The sequence below is a fragment of the Vipera berus genome, assembly GCF_964194415.1.
Source record: "Vipera berus genome assembly, chromosome: Z".
In the NCBI taxonomy this organism is placed as follows: Eukaryota; Metazoa; Chordata; class Lepidosauria; order Squamata; family Viperidae; genus Vipera; species Vipera berus.
In genome coordinates, this window is record NC_138205.1 from 132,763,668 (window position 1) to 132,781,984 (window position 18,317).

Consider the following 18,317-nt stretch of genomic DNA (forward strand, 5'->3'; position numbering starts at 1 on the left):
CAGGAGACGGGGGCCGCCACGTTCTTTCCTCAAAATGGGGATCCTTTCCGGGCCTGTGGGGATCCAGGAGACGGGTGCCACGTTCTTTCCTCAAAATGGGGATCCTTTCCGGGCCTGTGGGGATCCAGGAGACGGGCGTCACGTTCTTCTCTCAAAATGGGGATACTTTCCCGGCCTGTGGGGATCCAGGAGACAGGCGCCACGTTCTTTCCTCAAAATGGGGATCGTTTCCGGGCCTGTGGGGATCCAGGAGACGGGCGCCACGTTCTTTCCTCAAAATGGGGATCCTTTCCGGGCCTGTGGGGATCCAGGAGACGGGCGTCACGTTCTTTCCCTCAAAATGGGGATCCTTTCCGGGCCTGTGGGGATCCAGGAGACGGGCGCCACGTTTTTTCCTCAAAATGGGGATCCTTCCGGGGAGGCTGTGGGGATCCAGGAGACGGGCGCCACATTCTTTCCTCAAAATGGGGATCCTTTCCGGGCCTGTGGGGATCCAGAGGAGACGGGCGCCACGTTCTTTCCTCAAAATGGGGATCCTTTCCGGGCCTGTGGGGATCCAGGAGACGGGGGCCACGTTCTTTCCTCAAAATGGGGATCTTTTCCGGGCCTGTGGGGATCCAGAGGAGACGGGCGCCACGTTCTTTCCTCAAAATGGGGATCCTTTCCAGGCCTGTGGGGATCCAGGAGACGGGCGCCACGTTCTTTCCTCAAAATGGGGATCCTTTCCGGGCCTGTGGGGATCCAGGAGACGGGGGCCGCCACGTTCTTTCCTCAAAATGGGGATCCTTTTTCGGGCCTGTGGGGATCCAGGAGACGGGCGCCACGTTCTTTCCTCAAAATGGGCATCCTTTCCGGGCCTGTGGGGATCCAGGAGACGGGCGTCACGTTCTTCCCTCAAAATGGGGATCCTTTCCGGGCCTGTGGGGATCCAGGAGACGGGCGCCACGTTCTTTCCTCAAAATGGGGATCCTTTCCGGGCCTGTGGGGATCCAGGAGACGGGCGTCACGTTCTTTCCCTCAAAATGGGGATCCTTTCCGGGCCTGTGGGGATCCAGGAGACGGGCGCCACGTTTTTTCCTCAAAATGGGGATCCTTCCGGGGAGGCTGTGGGGATCCAGGAGACGGGCGCCACATTCTTTCCTCAAAATGGGGATCCTTTCCGGGCATGTGGGGATCCAGAGGAGACGGGCGCCACGTTCTTTCCTCAAAATGGGGATCCTTCCGGGGAGGCTGTGGGATCCAGGAGACGGGGGCCGCCACGTTTTCCTCAAAATGGGGATCCTTTCCGGGCCTGTGGGGATCCAGGAGACGGGCGTCACGTTCTTCTCTCAAAATGGGGATACTTTCCCGGCCTGTGGGGATCCAGGAGACAGGCGCCACGTTCTTTCCTCAAAATGGGGATCGTTTCCGGGCCTGTGGGGATCCAGGAGACGGGCGCCACGTTCTTTCCTCAAAATGGGGATCCTTTCCGGGCCTGTGGGGATCCAGGAGACGGGCGTCACGTTCTTTCCCTCAAAATGGGGATCCTTTCCGGGCCTGTGGGGATCCAGGAGACGGGCGCCACGTTTTTTCCTCAAAATGGGGATCCTTCCGGGGAGGCTGTGGGGATCCAGGAGACGGGCGCCACATTCTTTCCTCAAAATGGGGATCCTTTCCGGGCCTGTGGGGATCCAGAGGAGACGGGCGCCACGTTCTTTCCTCAAAATGGGGATCCTTTCCGGGCCTGTGGGGATCCAGGAGACGGGGGCCACGTTCTTTCCTCAAAATGGGGATCTTTTCCGGGCCTGTGGGGATCCAGAGGAGACGGGCGCCACGTTCTTTCCTCAAAATGGGGATCCTTTCCAGGCCTGTGGGGATCCAGGAGACGGGCGCCACGTTCTTTCCTCAAAATGGGGATCCTTTCCGGGCCTGTGGGGATCCAGGAGATGGGGGCCGCCACGTTCTTTCCTCAAAATGGGGATCCTTTTTCGGGCCTGTGGGGATCCAGGAGACGGGCGCCACGTTCTTTCCTCAAAATGGGCATCCTTTCCGGGCCTGTGGGGATCCAGGAGACGGGCGTCACGTTCTTCCCTCAAAATGGGGATCCTTTCCGGGCCTGTGGGGATCCAGGAGACGGGCGCCACGTTCTTTCCTCAAAATGGGGATCCTTTCCGGGCCTGTGGGGATCCAGGAGACGGGCGTCACGTTCTTTCCCTCAAAATGGGGATCCTTTCCGGGCCTGTGGGGATCCAGGAGACGGGCGCCACGTTTTTTCCTCAAAATGGGGATCCTTCCGGGGAGGCTGTGGGGATCCAGGAGACGGGCGCCACATTCTTTCCTCAAAATGGGGATCCTTTCCGGGCATGTGGGGATCCAGAGGAGACGGGCGCCACGTTCTTTCCTCAAAATGGGGATCCTTTCCGGGCCTGTGGGGATCCAGGAGACGGGGGCCACGTTCTTTCCTCAAAATGGGGATCTTTTCCGGGCCTGTGGGGATCCAGAGGAGACGGGCGCCACGTTCTTTCCTCAAAATGGGCATCCTTTCCGGGCCTGTGGGGATCCAGGAGACGGGCGTCACGTTCTTCCCTCAAAATGGGGATCCTTTCCGGGGAGGCTGTGGGGATCCAGGAGACGGGGGCCGCCATGTTCTTTCCTCAAAATGGGGATCCTTTCCGGGCCTGTGGGGATCCAGGAGACGGGCGTCACGTTCTTCCCTCAAAATGGGGATCTTTTCCGGGCCTCTGGGGATCCAGAGGAGACGGGCGCCACGTTCTTTCCTCAAAATGGGGATCCTTTCCGGGCCTGTGGGGATTCAGGAGACGGGCGTCACGTTCTTTCCTCAAAATGGGGATCCTTTCCGGGCCTGTGGGGATCCAGGAGACGGGCGCCACGTTCTTTCCTCAAAATAGGGATCCTTTCCGGGCCTGTGGGGATTCAGGAGACGGGCGCCACGTTCTTTCCTCAAAATGGGGATCCTTTTTCGGGCCTGTGGGGATCCAGGAGACGGGCGCCACATTCTTTCCTCAAAATGGGGATCCTTTCCGGGCCTGTGGGGATCCAGGAGACGGGGGCCGCCACGTTCTTTCCTCAAAATGGGGATCCTTTCCGGGCCTGTGGGGATCCAGGAGACGGGCGCCACGTTCTTTCCTCAAAATGGGGATCCTTTCCGGGCCTGTGGGGATCCAGGAGACGGGTGTCACGTTCTTTCCTCAAAATGGGGATCCTTTCCGGGCCTGTGGGGATCCAGGAGACGGGCGCCACGTTCTTCCCTCAAAATGGGATCCTTTCTGGGCCTGTGGGGATCCAGGAGACGGGCGTCACGTTCTTTCCTCAAAATGGGGATCCTTCCGGGGAGCCTGTGGGGATCCAGGAGACGGGCGCCACGTTCTTCCCTCAAATTGGGATGCTTTCCGATCCTGTGGGGAGCCAGAAGACGGGCGCCACGTTCTTTCCTCCAATTGGGATCATTCGTGCCCCTGTGGGATCCAGAAGCCGGGTGCCACATTCTTCCCCAAATTGGGATCCTTTGAGGGGCTTTGTGATCCAGAAGTGAAGCACCAGGTTCTTCCCCAAATTGGGATCCTTTGAGGGGCTTTGTGATCCAGAAGTGAAGCGCCAGGTTCTTCCCCAAATTGGGATTGGGGGGGCCTCTGGGATCCAGAAAATGGGTGCCACGTTCCTCAAATTGAGATCCCTTTGGGGGCCTGTGTGATCCAGGAGCCGGGCGCCACATTCTTCACCAAATTGGGATCCTTTGAGGGGCTTTGTGATCCAGAAGTGAAGCGCCAGGTTCTTCCCCAAATTTGGATTTTGGGGGGGGCCTCTGGGATCCAGAAAATGGGTGCCACGTTCCTCAAATTGAGATCCCTTTGGGGGCCTGTGTGATCCAGGAGCCGGGCGCCATGTTCTTCCCCAAATTGGGATCCTTTGAGGGGCTTTGTGATCCAGAAATGAAGCACTGGGTTCTTCCCCAAATTGGGATCCTTTGAGGGGCCCAAGTGATGCAGAATATGGGGGCCGTGTTCCTCCCTGAATCGGGACCCTTCGTGGATCTGTGTGATCCATGAAACCGGCGCCGCGTTCTCCCCCAAATTGGGATCCTTTGGATGTTTGTGGGATCCAGAAGACGGGTGCCACGTTTCGTCCTCAAATTGGAATCCTTTGGGGGGTGGGCGGGCTGTGGGATCCAGGAAAGGGCTGCCACGTTCTTCCCCAAATTGGGATCTTTTTTGGGGGGAGGCGAGCGATCCAGGAGATGGACGCCATGTTCCTCCCAAAATTGGTGTGTGTGTGTGTGTGTGTCCGTAATTCACAGCGGTAAAATTGGGGGGAAATATCAGCTTGGGAGGGGGTTGCGGAGAGGCGAACCCCCTCCTCTGTCCCAGGTCCTCTAGCCCCCCCCCTTTTGCAAGGGGGTGGGAAACGCAATTACCGTCGGTCCTCGACTTACGACAGTTCGTTTAGCGACCAAAGTTGGAAAAAAAAGGGCCTTGGCTCGGTCAGAACCAAAGTCACAACGGTCAGCGTTCGGACACACACACACACACACACACACACACACCCTCGGCGACACGACTCACACGACGCTTGCGGTGTCCCCCGGGTGTGTGTGTGTGTGTGTGTGTGTGTATTAAGTCGCACGATCCCCTTTTGCAACCAAGTCCCGATTCGCCTTAACGGCCGTGCGCGGCTTTGGCTGAACGAAACTGCCCGAGTGTCGCAAACGAGGGAGGGAGGGAAGGCGGCGTCTCACTTAGCGACGGAGGGAGGGGGGGAAAGAAAAAAAGAAAAATTGGGCGTAAAGCGAGGACTGTTGCGGGACGGCAGAGCGGGCGTAAAGCGTAAACGGGGGAGGGAGGGGGAGCCGAACTCGCCCCGCCGGCGTCTCGCTTAGCGGCGGAGGGAGGGGGAAAAAGAAAAATTGGGCGTAAAGCGAGGACTGTTGCTGGACCGGGCAGCCGAGTTGCGAGCTGGCTGGGTGGTCTCCTTTCCTTGCAAAGTTGTTGTTGTTTTTTTTTTCTGGAGGGGGGGGCGGCTTGGCGTCTTCCCGGCTTCTCTTCTCCCTTGCATTTCCTGGTGGTCTCCTCTCCAGCTTGGACTCCGGTTTTCCAGACCCGGGGGCGGGGAGGGGGGAGATTTCCTGGGATTTGGGGGGGGGGGCTGTGGACGCTTGGGAGAGCCAGCGAGTAAATTTCATTTTTACCGGGGGGGGGCTGTTCTGCCCAACGGGGGGGGCGGGGAAGTGGGGGGGGAGCAGAGACAAAACGACGATAAAGGTTCATCGAATCGAATCGAATCGAAATGCGGCTCGGTGCCGATTCGCCGATCCCCCCGCGCGCGTTCGTCTCCTTGAGCCCCCCCCCACCAAAAAATGCAACCGTCTCGGATCGTCTGGAAGGGGGATTTTTGCGGCTTCAGGGGTTTAAACTGGAGGAGGGGGGGGTGTGTCTCTGAGCTGGGGGGGGGCTCTCCTTGCAGACGTTTCATGACCCAACTAGGGAACATCATCAGGGCAGGAAGGAAGGAAGGAAGGAAGGAAGGAAGGAAGGAAGGAAGGAAGGACTGAAGGACTGAGCTGGGTGGTTTCCTTCCAGACGTCTCGTGACCCAACTAGGGAACGGCATCAGGGCTGGAAGGAAGGAAGGAAAGAAAGAAAAAGAAAGGAAAGGACAGGACTGTGGGGTCCTTGGTGTCCTCTGAGCTGGCTGGTTTCCTTGCAGACGTCTCGTGACCCAACTAGGGAACGGCATCAGTGCTAGAAGGAGAAGGAAGGAAGGAAGGAAGGAAGGAAGGAAGGAAGGAAGGAAGGAAGGAAGGAAGGAAGGAAGGACTCTGAGCTGGGGGGTTTCCTTGCAGACGTTTCATGACCCAACTAGGGAACATCATCAGGGCTAGAAGGAAGGAAGGAAGGAAGGAAGGAAGAAAAAGAAAGAAAGAAAGAAAGAAAGAAAGAAAAAGAAAGAAAGAAAGAAAGAAAGAAAGAAAGAAAGAAAGAAAGAAAGAAAGAAAGAAAGAAAGAAAAAGAAGAGGATTGTGGCATCCTTGGTGCTTTCTGAGCTGGGTGGTTTCCTTGCAGACGTCTCGTGACCCAACTAGGGAACGGCATCAGAGGAAGGAAGGAAGGATGGAAGGAAAGAAAGAGAAAGAAAAGAAAGAAAAAGAAAGGAAAGGGCAGGACTGTGGGGTCCCTGGTGCTCTGAGCTGGGTAGTTTCCTTGCAGACGTCTCGTGACCCAACTAGGGAACGGCATCAGTGCTAGAAGGAGAAGGAAGGAAGGAAGGAAGGAAGGACTGACTCTGAGCTGGGTAGCTTCCTTGCAGACGTCTCGTGACCCAACTAGGGAACGGCATCAGTTGTAGAAGGAGAAGGAAGGAAGGAAGGAAGGAAGGAAGGAAGGAAGGAAGGACGGACTCTGAGCTGGGTGGTTTTCCTTGCAGACGTCTCAGGACCCAACTGGGGAACGTCATCCGGGTTAGAAGGGAGGAGGGGGAGGATTTATGGGGTCCTTGTGTGGTGGTTTCTTTCAGGCATTGCATTAGCCAGCTAGGTAATAACACACACACACACACACACACACACACACACACACACACACACACACACACACACGTGTACGTGTCCCTTCTAGCACGGATGACGTTCCCTAGCTGGGCGAGGAGACGTCCGTAAGGAAAACCGGCCGATTCCGGAGAGCGGCCAAGGTGTCCCCCACAGCCCTGCGAGGCGGCCGAGTCCAATCCGTGGGCTGCCGCAAGTCTCCCGAAAGTCTCCCCAAATTATTAAATCAATAATTTTTTTTTAAAAAAAATAAAACATTGAAATAAATAAACGTTACGCTCTTGAATCCCCTGCCCGGCGACCCCCTTTTTTTGCATTTTTTTTAAAAAATGTTTTCTTTTGCTACCTGATTGTTGCATTCTTTTATTTCGTTCCGTTTTTTTTTCTTCTTGTTTTATGGCGCTTTGGTTGGTTGGATTCCGTTGCGTTTTCGTTTCGTTTCGTTTTGCTTTGTTCTTCTTTTCCCGTTCTCTTTTCTTCTTTCGTTTCCTTCTATATTACACTGTTTTATTCTAGGTCGATTCCGCTTTTCTTTTTCTTTCCTCGTGTTTCCTTTCTATTTCATTTTATTTATTTGATTTCGTTCTATGTCTGTGTTGTTTTATTTTACTCTTTATTTCGTTCTGTTTTTTTATTTTTTTATTATCATTTTATTTCATTCTATTTTTTATTTGGTTTGTTTTATTCTATTTCATTCTATTCTGAGACGGTATAGGTTCTCCTGGTTGAGCAGGGGGTTGGACTAAATGACCTCTGGGGTGCCTTCCAGCTCCTATCCTATCCTATTTCATTCTATTCTATTATTTATTTTATTTCATTCCATTCTATTATTTTATTTTATTTTGTTTCATTTAACTCTAATATTCATTCTATTCTATTTTTTTATTTTATTTTATTTCATTTAACTCTATTTTATTTCATTCTATCCTATTGTTTTGTTTTGTTCTATTCTATTCTATTACATTCTATTCTGAGACGGTATAGGTTCTCCTGGTTGAGCAAGGGGTTGGACTAAATGACCTCTGGGGTGCCCTTCCAGCTCCGCTCCTATCCTATCCTATTTCATTCTATTCTATTATTTATTTTATTTCATTCTATTCTATTTTTTATTTTATTTTGTTTCATTTAACTCTTTTATTTCATTCTATTCTATTTTTTATTTTATTTTGTTTCATTTAACTCTATTTTATTTCATTCTATTCTATTTTTTATTTTATTTTGTTTCATTTAACTCTATTTTATTTCATTCTATTCTATTCTATTGTTTTGTTCTGTTCTATTCTATTCTATTTCATTCTATTCTGAGACGGTATAGGTTCTCCTGGTTGAGCAGGGGGTTGGACTAAATGACCTCTGGGGTGCCCTTCCAGCTCCTATCCTATCCTATCCTATTTCATTCTATTCTATTATTTATTTTATTTCATTCTATTCTATTTTTTATTTTATTTTGTTTCATTTAACTCTTTTATTTCATTCTATTCTATTTTTTTATTTTATTTTGTTTCATTTAACTCTATTTTATTTCATTCTATTCTATTTTTTATTTTATTTTGTTTCATTTAACTCTATTTTATTTCATTCTATTCTATTTTTTATTTTATTTTGTTTCATTTAACTATTTTATTTCATTCTATTCTATTTTTTATTTTATTTTGTTTCATTTAACTCTATTTTATTTCATTCTATTCTATTCTATTGTTTTGTTCTGTTCTATTCTATTCTATTTCATTCTATTCTGAGACGGTATAGGTTCTCCTGGTTGAGCAGGGGGTTGGACTAAATGACCTCTGGGGTGCCCTTCCAGCTCCTATCCTATCCTATCCTATTTCATTCTATTCTATTATTTATTTTATTTCATTCTATTCTATTTTTTATTTTATTTTGTTTCATTTAACTCTTTTATTTCATTCTATTCTATTTTTTTATTTTATTTTGTTTCATTTAACTCTATTTTATTTCATTCTATTCTATTTTTTATTTTATTTTGTTTCATTTAACTCTATTTTATTTCATTCTATTCTATTTTTTATTTTATTTTGTTTCATTTAACTCTATTTTATTTCATTCTATTCTATTCTATTGTTTTGTTCTGTTCTATTCTATTCTATTTCATTCTATTCTGAGACGGTATAGGTTCTCCTGGTTGAGCAAGGGGTTGGACTAAATGACCTCTGGGGTGCCCTTCCAGCTCCGCTCCTATCCTATCCTCTTTCATTCTATTCTATTATGTTTTATTTCATTCTATTCTATTTTTTTATTTTATTTTGTTTCATTTAACTCTTTTATTTCATTCTATTCTATTTTTTTATTTTATTTTGTTTCATTTAACTATTTTATTTCATTCTATTCTATTTTTTATTTTATTTTGTTTCATTTAACTCTATTTTATTTCATTCTATTCTATTCTATTGTTTTGTTCTGTTCTATTCTATTTCATTCTATTCTGAGACGGTATAGGTTCTCCTGGTTGAGCAGGGGGTTGGACTAAATGACCTCTGGGGTGCCCTTCCAGCTCCTATCCTATCCTATCCTATCCTATCCTATCCTATCCTATCCTATCCTATCCTATCCTATCCTATCCTATTTCATTCTATTTTTTTATTTTATTTTGTTTCATTTAACTCTATTTTATTTCATTCTATTTTTTATTTTATTTTGTTTCATTTAACTCTTATTTTATTTCATTCTATTGTTTTGTTCTGTTCTATTCTATTCTATTTCATTCTATTCTGAGACGGTGTAGGTTCTCCTGGTTGAGCAGGGGGTTGGACTAAATGACCTCTGGGGTGCCTTCCAGCTCCTATCCTATCCTATCCTCTTTCATTCTATTCTATTATGTTTTATTTCATTCTATTCTATTTTTTATTTTATTTTGTTTCATTTAACTCTATTTTATTTCATTCTATTCTATTTTTTTATTTTGTTTCATTTAACTCTTATTTTATTTCATTCTATTGTTTTGTTCTGTTCTATTCTATTCTATTTCATTCTATTCTGAGACGGTGTAGTTTCTCCTGGTTGAGCAGGGGGTTGGACTAAATGACCTCTGGGGTGCCCTTCCAGCTCCGCTCCTATCCCATCCCATCCCATCCCATCCTATTTTATTTTATTATTTTATTCTACGCTGTTTTTATTTTATTTTATTTCATTTCATTCTATTCTATTTTCTTTTACTCTACTTTCATTCTATTTTTCTATTTTATTTCATTCCCTTTGGCTTTGCTTTATTTTATTCTACTCTTGTTTCCTCCTATTTTGTTTGGCTTCTTATTTGACTTCATCCTGTTCTGTTTCATTCGTACTGCCTGCGTTATATGTTTCTTGTGTTCAATTTTACTTTTTTAAAGAATTTTATTTTGTTTTATCAAATTTATATCTTGGCCAGCTCACTGTGGAAATGACTCTGGGCAGCTTACAAAATGGTGTGCGTGTGTGTGTGTGTGTGTGTACACACAAACGTGTATATGTGAATGTATATATGGATGGATGGATGGACTGACGGATGGACAGACATGGGAGATAGATGATAGATAGATAGATAGATAGATAGATAGATAGATAGATAGATGATAGATAGAGATAGATAGATAGATAGATAGATAGATAGATAGATAGATAGATAGATAGATAGATAGATAGATAGATAGATAGATAGATAGATATAGATATGATGGATGGATTTCCACATTGAGATGGCTGAGGTATAAATATATCACCAATTAAAGTTAGTAAGAATTAAATAAAGACTATCTATCTATCTATCTATCTATCTATCTATCTATCTATCTATCCCAATTAAATTTAGTAAGGATTAAGTAGATAAACGTGAACCCACTTACAAAATGACTGACATACATACATACATACATACATACATACATACATACATACATACATATAAATAACCAGTTAAAGTTAGTAAGACTTGGAGACTAAAAGCCATGTGAACCAGCTTACAAAATGGCATGCATGCATATACACATACATGTGTGTGTGTGTATCTATATGTATATCAATTCCAGTTAGTAAATTGAGACTAAAAGCAATGTGAACCAGCTTACAAAATGGCATGCATGCATATACACATACATGTGTGTGTGTGTATCTATATGTATATCAATTCGTTAGTAAATTGAGACTAAAAGCAATGTGAACCAGTTTACAAAATGGCATGCATGCATAGATACATAAATAGATGCATACATACATACATAGATACATAGACACAGATACATACATACACATACAGTTACATGCATACATACACATAATTGCATAGATACATAGTAAAGGTAAAGGTTCCCCCGCACATACGTGCTAGTCGATTCCGACTCTAAGGGCCGGTGCTCATCTCCGTTTCAAAGCCGAAGAGCCAGCGCTTGTCCGAGGACGTCTCCGTGGTCATGTGGCCGGCATGACTAGACGCCAAAGGCGCACGGAACGTTGTTCCCTTCCCACCGTGGTGGTCCCTATTTTTCTACTTGCATTTTTACGTGCTTTCGAACTGCTAGGTTGGCAGAAGCTGGGACGAGTAACAGGCGCTCACTCTGTTATGCGGCACTCGGGATTCGACCCGCCAAACTGCCGACCTTCTGATCGACAAGCTCAGTGTCCTAACCCACTGAGCCACCGCGTCCCTTAGATACATAGATACATACACAGATACATACACACACACACATAAATACATACATAGCAATTAAAGTTGGTAAGAATTGAGACAAAAGCGACGGGAAGCAGGTCACACCGTACAGCAAGCCCATCCAAGCTGGGCCACTTTTAAGACTTGTGGACTTCAACTCCCAGAATTCCCCAGCCCACCGAACCTGAGGTCCCCAAATCTTAAAGCAGCCGAGGTTGGACACCCCCTATTATTTTGCATGGTGGTTTTACGGGGGTTCCTTTTCGCAAGGCAGCTTCGACTTGAGCCGCCCGCTCCAGAAAATGGACCCCAGTTGGTGTCTCTGGACGCGTCTCTTTCTCTCTCTCTCTCTCTCTCTCCAGCCTCTCTTTGAAACTCTCTTCTTTGTTTTCTCCGCAGAAAGGGGGGTCCCCATGGAGGGGGAAGACAAGCAACCGTCGGCGGTGCGGACCCGCCAGGGTTCCCCTCCGGGGGAGAAGCCGTTCCCCTTCCCGGCCTGGGAGGAGAGCTCGGGGGACGAGAACGGGCTGGTGATCCACAGCCAGGTGGAAGAAGAGGAGCACAAATGCGGGGTGTGCGGCGAGAGTTTCAGCCAGCCCCTGGGCCTGCTGCGCCACCAGAAGCAGCAACACGCCGGCGAGCGGGCCTTTGTCTGTCCTGAGTGCGGCCGCGGCTTCAGCCTCAAACACAACCTCATCATCCACCAGCGGATCCACACCGGCGAGAAGCCCTTCGGCTGCGGCGTCTGCGGGAAACGCTTCAGCCTCAAACAAAACCTGCTCACCCACCAGCGGGTGCACGGCAGCCCGGCCCGGCGCCCTTTGGCCTGCCCGGCTTGCGGGAAGAGCTTCCGGGAAGAACGGCTGCTCGCCGCTCACCAGAAAAAGGACTGCGAGCGGCAGCAGGCCGAGAGCCCGGACGGCGAAGCGGGGCGCGGCGAGGGCGAGGAGCGTTTAGCGCAGCGGCGGCTGAGGATCAAGCCCCAAGGGAAGCCGCCCCAGACCCGGGCTGCCTTTGCCCGCCAGGCCTCCGGGGAACCCTTGGGAGGGCGAAGTGGCCTCGCCGGTTCACCGAGGACCCGGCAAACCAAGGAGGAGACCCCCAAAGGCCCGAAGCAGAGGCTCAGCAGGCGAGACACCCCCTTCCAGTGTCTGACGTGCGGGAAGAACTTTTCGCAGAAAGGCAACCTGGCGGCGCATCGGAAGAGTCATCTGGAGCAAGAGACCCTCAGTTGAGGACGGGCCGAGAGAGGCTGTCCTGCCAGGCCTGAGCGTTCGGACTGGTGGTGGTGGTGGGCAGCGGGCTTGAGGAGGGACCAAGAGCAGGCTGGGCAAGGAGAAGGGACAGCCCCCTCCCCATCTCGGATTCGCCCGTCCGAGGAACAGTCTGGAAAAGACCTTTTTTTTTTACGTTCTCCGTCGAGTCCCGTTCCACGTACCAGGAGCTTGAACTGACATAAAACTAGAAGACACAGGGTGCTTATCATATTTCTGCATTTTTGTACCACCTCCTCCTCCTCCTTTTTTGAGCCATTGATCTGCCAGATCCTGGATCGAGTCCCACCCACTCCCCCCCCTCTACATTTTGCATTCCGTTTTTGTCCCGTCCCGATGGAACACCGGCTCCTTTCTCCCAGGTCCGCGGAGCGCCCACTGTAGCAGAATCGCGCCGCAGGCCTGGCGAGGCGGGGGAGCAGGGTCATAGCTGTGCCAAAGACCCCAGGGTGAGAGGGGGAAGGAGGATCAGGGTAGCCGTTGGATCAGCCGGTTCCGAGTTTGCAACGCCGAGCCTCCTTGGAAGCCGTTCCCTGTGGATTGGAACCCGAGACATGCGGCGTGAACAAAAAAGGGGGATCGCGCCTCTCCTTGGAAGCCCTTCCCTTGTCGTTCCCTGTGGATTGGAACCTGAGGCGTGCGGCCCGAGCAAAGGGGATCGTGATGGGCTCGACAGCCTCTTTCAGCCGCTCAATTATACGAGAATCGGCAGAGGAACCTGCTAGAAAGTTCCTGAAGGTTCCATCCTCCGAGCGGCAGTACCATCAACCGACTTGGATCCGGCCAAGAGGGTGTCTCTCGGAAGATCAGCGGCCGGGAAGAAGCGAGGGAGGGAAACCCCCCCCCCCAAGTTGGAGGTGCTGTGTTCCCAGAGACACACACCTTCCCCCCCACACACACACACTTCACCTGCGAGGTTTACCCATGGAACTCCTTGCTCTGCTTCCCTTCACTGTTCAGCCCGGCCCTTCGTCCCATCGCCGTTCGCCACTTTTGTCGTTCCCTTCGGTTTCGGTTTGACTGTTAAAAAAAACCATGTTCGGCCTGTTTTCGGAGGCTTTCGGCCATTCCTCGGTTGAGCTAGACCTGTTGAACCACAGACCTGAGTCGCCGCCTCTCGTTCTGACCCAAGGGACCCGCGTCCCCTACGCACGCACGCACGTACCCCAGTCCCTGCTGCTTTTGCCATCCAAGCTTGGACGAAGCTGAGGTGGCAAAGAGGGCCGCGTCCTGGCACTAAAAGTGTGTGTGTGTGGGGGGGGGTGTTGTTGAGTGTCCGGGGACACCCCCCCAGGAGTGGGAGATCCTGGTGAGGACGGAGGTGGGGGGGGGTCTGTGCGGGATGCACGGATGCGATATATGAAGGTCTCCCAGCGGCCGGATTGTTGGAGGGGTGTCTGGGAGTGGGGTACGCTGGACAAACTGAGCTGTGCTCTCTTTTCTTCTCTCCTTTTCTCCTCTTTTTTCATTTCTGTCGTTCCTTTTTTTTCTTTCTCTTTTCCCTCTTCTGTTTTGTTTCTCCTCTCGTTTTCTCTCCCTTCCCTCTGTCCCTCTTTTTTTCCCCTCTTTCTTCCCCCTCTCTCTCTTCTCGTCGTCTTTCCCTCCCTTTTCCATTTTTTTCTTTCTCCTTCCTTTTCTCTCGCTCTCCCTCCCCTTGCTCTCCTTTCCCTTCCTTCCTTCCTTTGTTTTCTCTTCCTTCCTTTCTCGTTGCCTTCCTCCCCTTTTTCTCTTTGTCCTTTCTCCCTTCTGTCTTGCCCTTTTTCTTTCTTCTTCTCTTTCTTTCTTTCTTTCTTTCTTTCTTTCTTTCTTTCTTTCTTTCTTTCTTTCTTTCTTCCTTCCTTCCTTCCTTCCTTCCTCTCTCTCTCCCTCCCTCCTTTTTTCTTTCTTTCTTTCTTTCTTTCTTTCTTTCTTTCTTTCTTTCTTTCTTTCTTTCTTTCTTTCTTTCTTTCTTTCTTTCTTTCTTTCTTTCTTCTCTCTCGTGCACACCCAGCCAGCCACACCACCTGTGGGGCCCCAAGCAATCGCGCGGCAGGATTTCAGCAGCAAACGCCTGAGAAAATAGGGATTCCCCATCGCTTCTTCCAGACGGAACGTTTTGAGACCAGTGTTAAAGACTTGGAGCTCGCCCACCCGATATTTTTTTTGGGGGGGGGCTCTTGGGAGTCATTCCAGTGGCAGCTTCAGGGCACGGTTGGGGTCCCCGTCCCGCTCTGTCGCCACCAGGATGCACTCCCACCAAACTCAAAATTCAGCCAGTTTGCTGCTGAATCCCGGCTGTGGGAACCGGGGTACAGAGAGGCTACGCGAGGGCCGTAAATACGTCACCCTTGCTGTAGATTGTGGCACCCCAGCATCCGCTCCCCTCTCTCGCCCTCCTCCCCGGATCGCCCAGGAACCCCCTCTCAATTTCTGTGCCGAGAGAGTGGCGATCTTGTCTTTCACACGCTCTGGCCACCCGTCAGTCTACGGTTGGAAGGCTGTAGAAATGGAATGAAAGAACCCAAACCCCCACTTCGGGCGGAGGGCGCGCCCCTGCCTTAAAGCAGTCGGCGGAGGGGCCAAACCAGTAGGGATGGGCCGCCTTGAATTTAGCGCACCCGTTTCTTGCCGAATTTGTGACGACCTCCCTACTGGCGGGGGTGGGGCAAGAGGAAGCAAAGTTGCCGCCAAGCCTTCAGCACCCCCTGACCTTCCAGCCATTTGGCCTAGCTGGAGGAGGAGGAGGAGGAGGAGGAGGCCAGCTGATTGGGTTAGCAGGCCGAGAAGGGGGTCTTCTCAGTTTGGGGGTGTCTTGTCACTTGGGTGTCTCATTTGGGGGAGCCCCCGTCCTCACCCTGCCAACTTATAGGAATTTGGGGGGGTTATGCAAAGTTCTGCGGCATTTGTCCGGAAGGAATTACTCCCGCACCCCCAGGAAACCTCCGATAGCGATGACTGGTATGTGCCTGCGACGTGCCTCCTGACCGCCTCTAGAGAGCGGCGTTTCCTCCACGTCGTCACCCGTTTTGGCTGCCGAGTCTCAGTCGGGGAGTAGTCCCCTGCCCCCAAATCAAAGGGAGCCCCTCCCCCCCTCCCGCAGATGCTGCTGCTGGTGGTCACTGGGACCAGTTCAACCGTTGGGGATCCTTTGGTACGTGCTCAGATAGCAGCGCGACTCACAGCTCAATCCTGAATTGTATCTGTTCTGTTCTACGGGAACGGAGCGTTAAAGTGTCAGAAAGCAAAATCTCTTGGGATTTTTTTTTTTGGGGGGGAGGGTCCGTTTCCTGTTCAACTCTACTGAGGCCTTGCCAGCTTCCCCACTCCTCCCCCGGGGCAGCTCCTGCTCAAAACCCTCGCACAGCCTCCTGCCGCATCTACGACAGACTCCCGGGCGATCTAGCCGCATCCTTGCTTCCCCGGAGGCGGTAAAAGTGTCAGGGAGGGTTCTGGCCCGCTGGGAAATGTCAGGGCCCCACGTGGGGCGCCGGCTGCAAACGGCTGTGCTTGGGTGACGATGCACCTTAATTCTTCCCCCTTCCCGGCTTCAGCCTCTTTCTTTGTTGAATAAAATGTTTGCCTTCCTTTCGGTGCCCGCTGGCGTTTTTGGGTGGATACTCTCGCTCGCAGAGAGTGAGCGCCTGTTACTCGTCCCAGCTTCTGCCAACCTAGCAGTTCGAAAGCCCGTCAAAATGCAAGTCGAAAAATAGGGACCACTCCGGCGGGAAGGTCACAGCGTTCCGTGCGCCTTTGGCGTCTAGTCATGCCGGCCACATGACCACGGAGATGTCCTCAGACAAGCGCCGGCTCTTCGGCTTGGAAACGGAGATGAGCACCGGCCCCTAGAGTCGGAAACGACTAGCACACATGTGCGGGGGAACCTTTACCTTTTTACTCTTGGTCGCAGCCGGCGTTGCTCAGCCATGGTCGCAGCCGGCGTTGCTCAGCCGTGATTTGGCCGAGTTGAATGACGGTGGCCTCCAAAAGCTCCCTTGTCAGAGCGAGGCGGCGCCGTTGACTTCTCACTCGCCGTCTTTTCCCGGGTTCAAGGCGATCCCGTTTGGCGACATCCTGACGTCCCTGCCCAGCGTGTGACAGTGTCGGCTAGGGGTTGACGGCGAGACGGTGGTGTCTTGGCCATCCACGGCGGTCCCAGTTTCTCTTCACCCGCACGGGAAAAATCAATCGAACCAATGCAGTTGCTCAGTTAGGAACACCGTTGCTAAGTGGGGCTGGCTTCCCCAGTGACTTGGCTCGTCGCGAAGTCGCAAAAGGGGATCACATGACACCCCCCCCTCCCCCGGGGTCGCTGCAACCGTCATAATGGGAATCGGTTGCCAAGCATCCGAATTTTGATCACGTGACCACGGGGATGTTTTTTTTGCCTCTAAAAGAGGCACTCGGTCTTAATTTCGGAAAATGTCTTACCTTAGGACCACCGCAGCCGGGCCTTCCCAGCCCCCCCCCCCCCGCGACACCTGTCACGCGGCTGCTTGACTTCTTTTGCGGCTGCTTGCCGCCACCTGCGGCCAGATGCCATGTGGTGCACTGCGCCGTTGCCGCTCCGCCAGGCAGGACGCTGCACAGCCCAAACAGTCGTCACAGAGTTGGAGGGGACTTTGGAGGTCATTAATCCAACCCCCTGCTTGAGCACAAGACCCTTAAGAGAATGACAGATTGGGAGGGGGACCCTGTAGGTCATCGAGTCCAACCCCCTGCTCGGGCAGGAGACCCTTAACAGAATGACAGAGTTGGAGGGGGAAAGGTGAGTAGCTAGGATCCGTTTTAGGGGAGGGGGCTGGCAGAAGGAGCCCCTTCCTTCCTCTCCTCCTCCTCCTCCTCCTCCTCCCTTTTCCTTCCTTCCTCCTCCCGCCCTCTTTTCCTTCCTTTCCTTTCCTCTCCCTCCTTCCCTCTTTTCTTTCCCTCCCTCTTTTGCTTCCTTCCTCTCCTCCTCCTCCTCCTCCTCCCTTTTTCTTTCCTCCCTCCCTCCCTCTTTCTTTCTCTTTCTCTCTCTCTCTCTTTTCATTCCTTCCCTCTCCTTCCTCTCTCCCTCCTTCCCTTCACTCTTTCTTTTGCTTTCGTCCCTCCCTCCCTCTTTCTTTCTCTCTCCCTCCTTCCTTCCCCTTCCCTCTTTTCCTTCCTTCCCTCTCCTTTCTCCCTCCCTCCCTCCCTCCCCTTCCTTCCTTCCTTCCTTCCTTCCTTCCTTCCTTCCTTCCTTCCTTTCTTTCTTTCTTTCTTTCTTTTCTTTCTTTTCTTTCTTTCTTTCTTTCTTTCTTTCTTTCTTTCTCTCTCTTTCTTTCTCTCTCTTTCTCTCCCTCTTTTCCTTCCTTCCCTCTCCTTTCTCCCTCCCTCTTTATCTCCCTCCCTCCCTCCTCTTTCTTTCTTTCTTTCTTTCTTTCTTTCTTTCTTTCTTTCTTTCTTTCTTCCTCCCTCCCTCCCTCCCTCCCTCCCTCTTTTCCATCTATCTCCCTCACGATTTTGGGGGGGGCGCCGGACGGGGAGGGGAAGCGGATGGGGAGGGGGGGGAGGAGAGGCGCCTCGGAAAGGCCAATTTTCAACCTCCGTCCGCTCCCACCACTAGGTCGCCCCGCCCTCTCTGCCGCCAGAGGGCGCGCCTTCTCCCTCCTCCTCCTCCTCCTCCTCCTCCGGCGGGTTCTTCGCAAGGGATTCCCGAGAGATCCGCTGGCTTCCCGTGGGGAGGGCGGGGGAGTTTTCGCTTGGCTTTTGCAGCCGGAGAAGCCGAAGGGATCCCGGGAGCGGCTGGGATGGCGAAGAAAGAAGCAGCCCGCGGCCAGGTAGGCGGAGAGAGAGAGAGAGAGAGAGAGAGAGAGAGAGAGGGAGAGAGAGAGAGAGAGAGAGAGAGAGGGAGAGGAGAGAAAGAGAGA

General features: G+C 50.9%; 2 protein-coding genes and 1 long non-coding RNA gene across 6 annotated transcripts in view; all 3 read left to right on the plus strand.

The window, feature by feature from the left end:
- The window catches only part of LOC308678080 (uncharacterized protein), an 18,152-nt gene extending 2,135 nt beyond the window's left edge, over window positions 1-16,017 (plus strand). The window contains exon 2 of the mRNA XM_081344930.1: window positions 11,579-16,017. Coding sequence (XP_081201056.1) covers window positions 11,593-12,414 — 822 coding nt within the window. The 5' untranslated portion in view covers window positions 11,579-11,592 and the 3' untranslated portion in view covers window positions 12,415-16,017. The remainder of the gene's footprint in view (window positions 1-11,578) is intronic.
- LOC308678093 overlaps window positions 1-18,317 on the plus strand; it is a 305,537-nt gene that overhangs the window by 5,656 nt on the left and 281,564 nt on the right. The window lies entirely within an intron of this gene.
- The window catches only part of LOC308678085 (GTPase IMAP family member 3-like), a 9,969-nt gene continuing 9,340 nt past the window's right edge, over window positions 17,689-18,317 (plus strand). For all 4 annotated transcript variants that reach the window (XM_081344936.1, XM_081344938.1, XM_081344937.1 and 1 more), the window contains exon 1: window positions 17,689-18,227. In XM_081344936.1, the coding sequence (XP_081201062.1) occupies window positions 18,198-18,227 (30 nt within the window). In that variant the 5' untranslated portion in view covers window positions 17,689-18,197. The remainder of the gene's footprint in view (window positions 18,228-18,317) is intronic.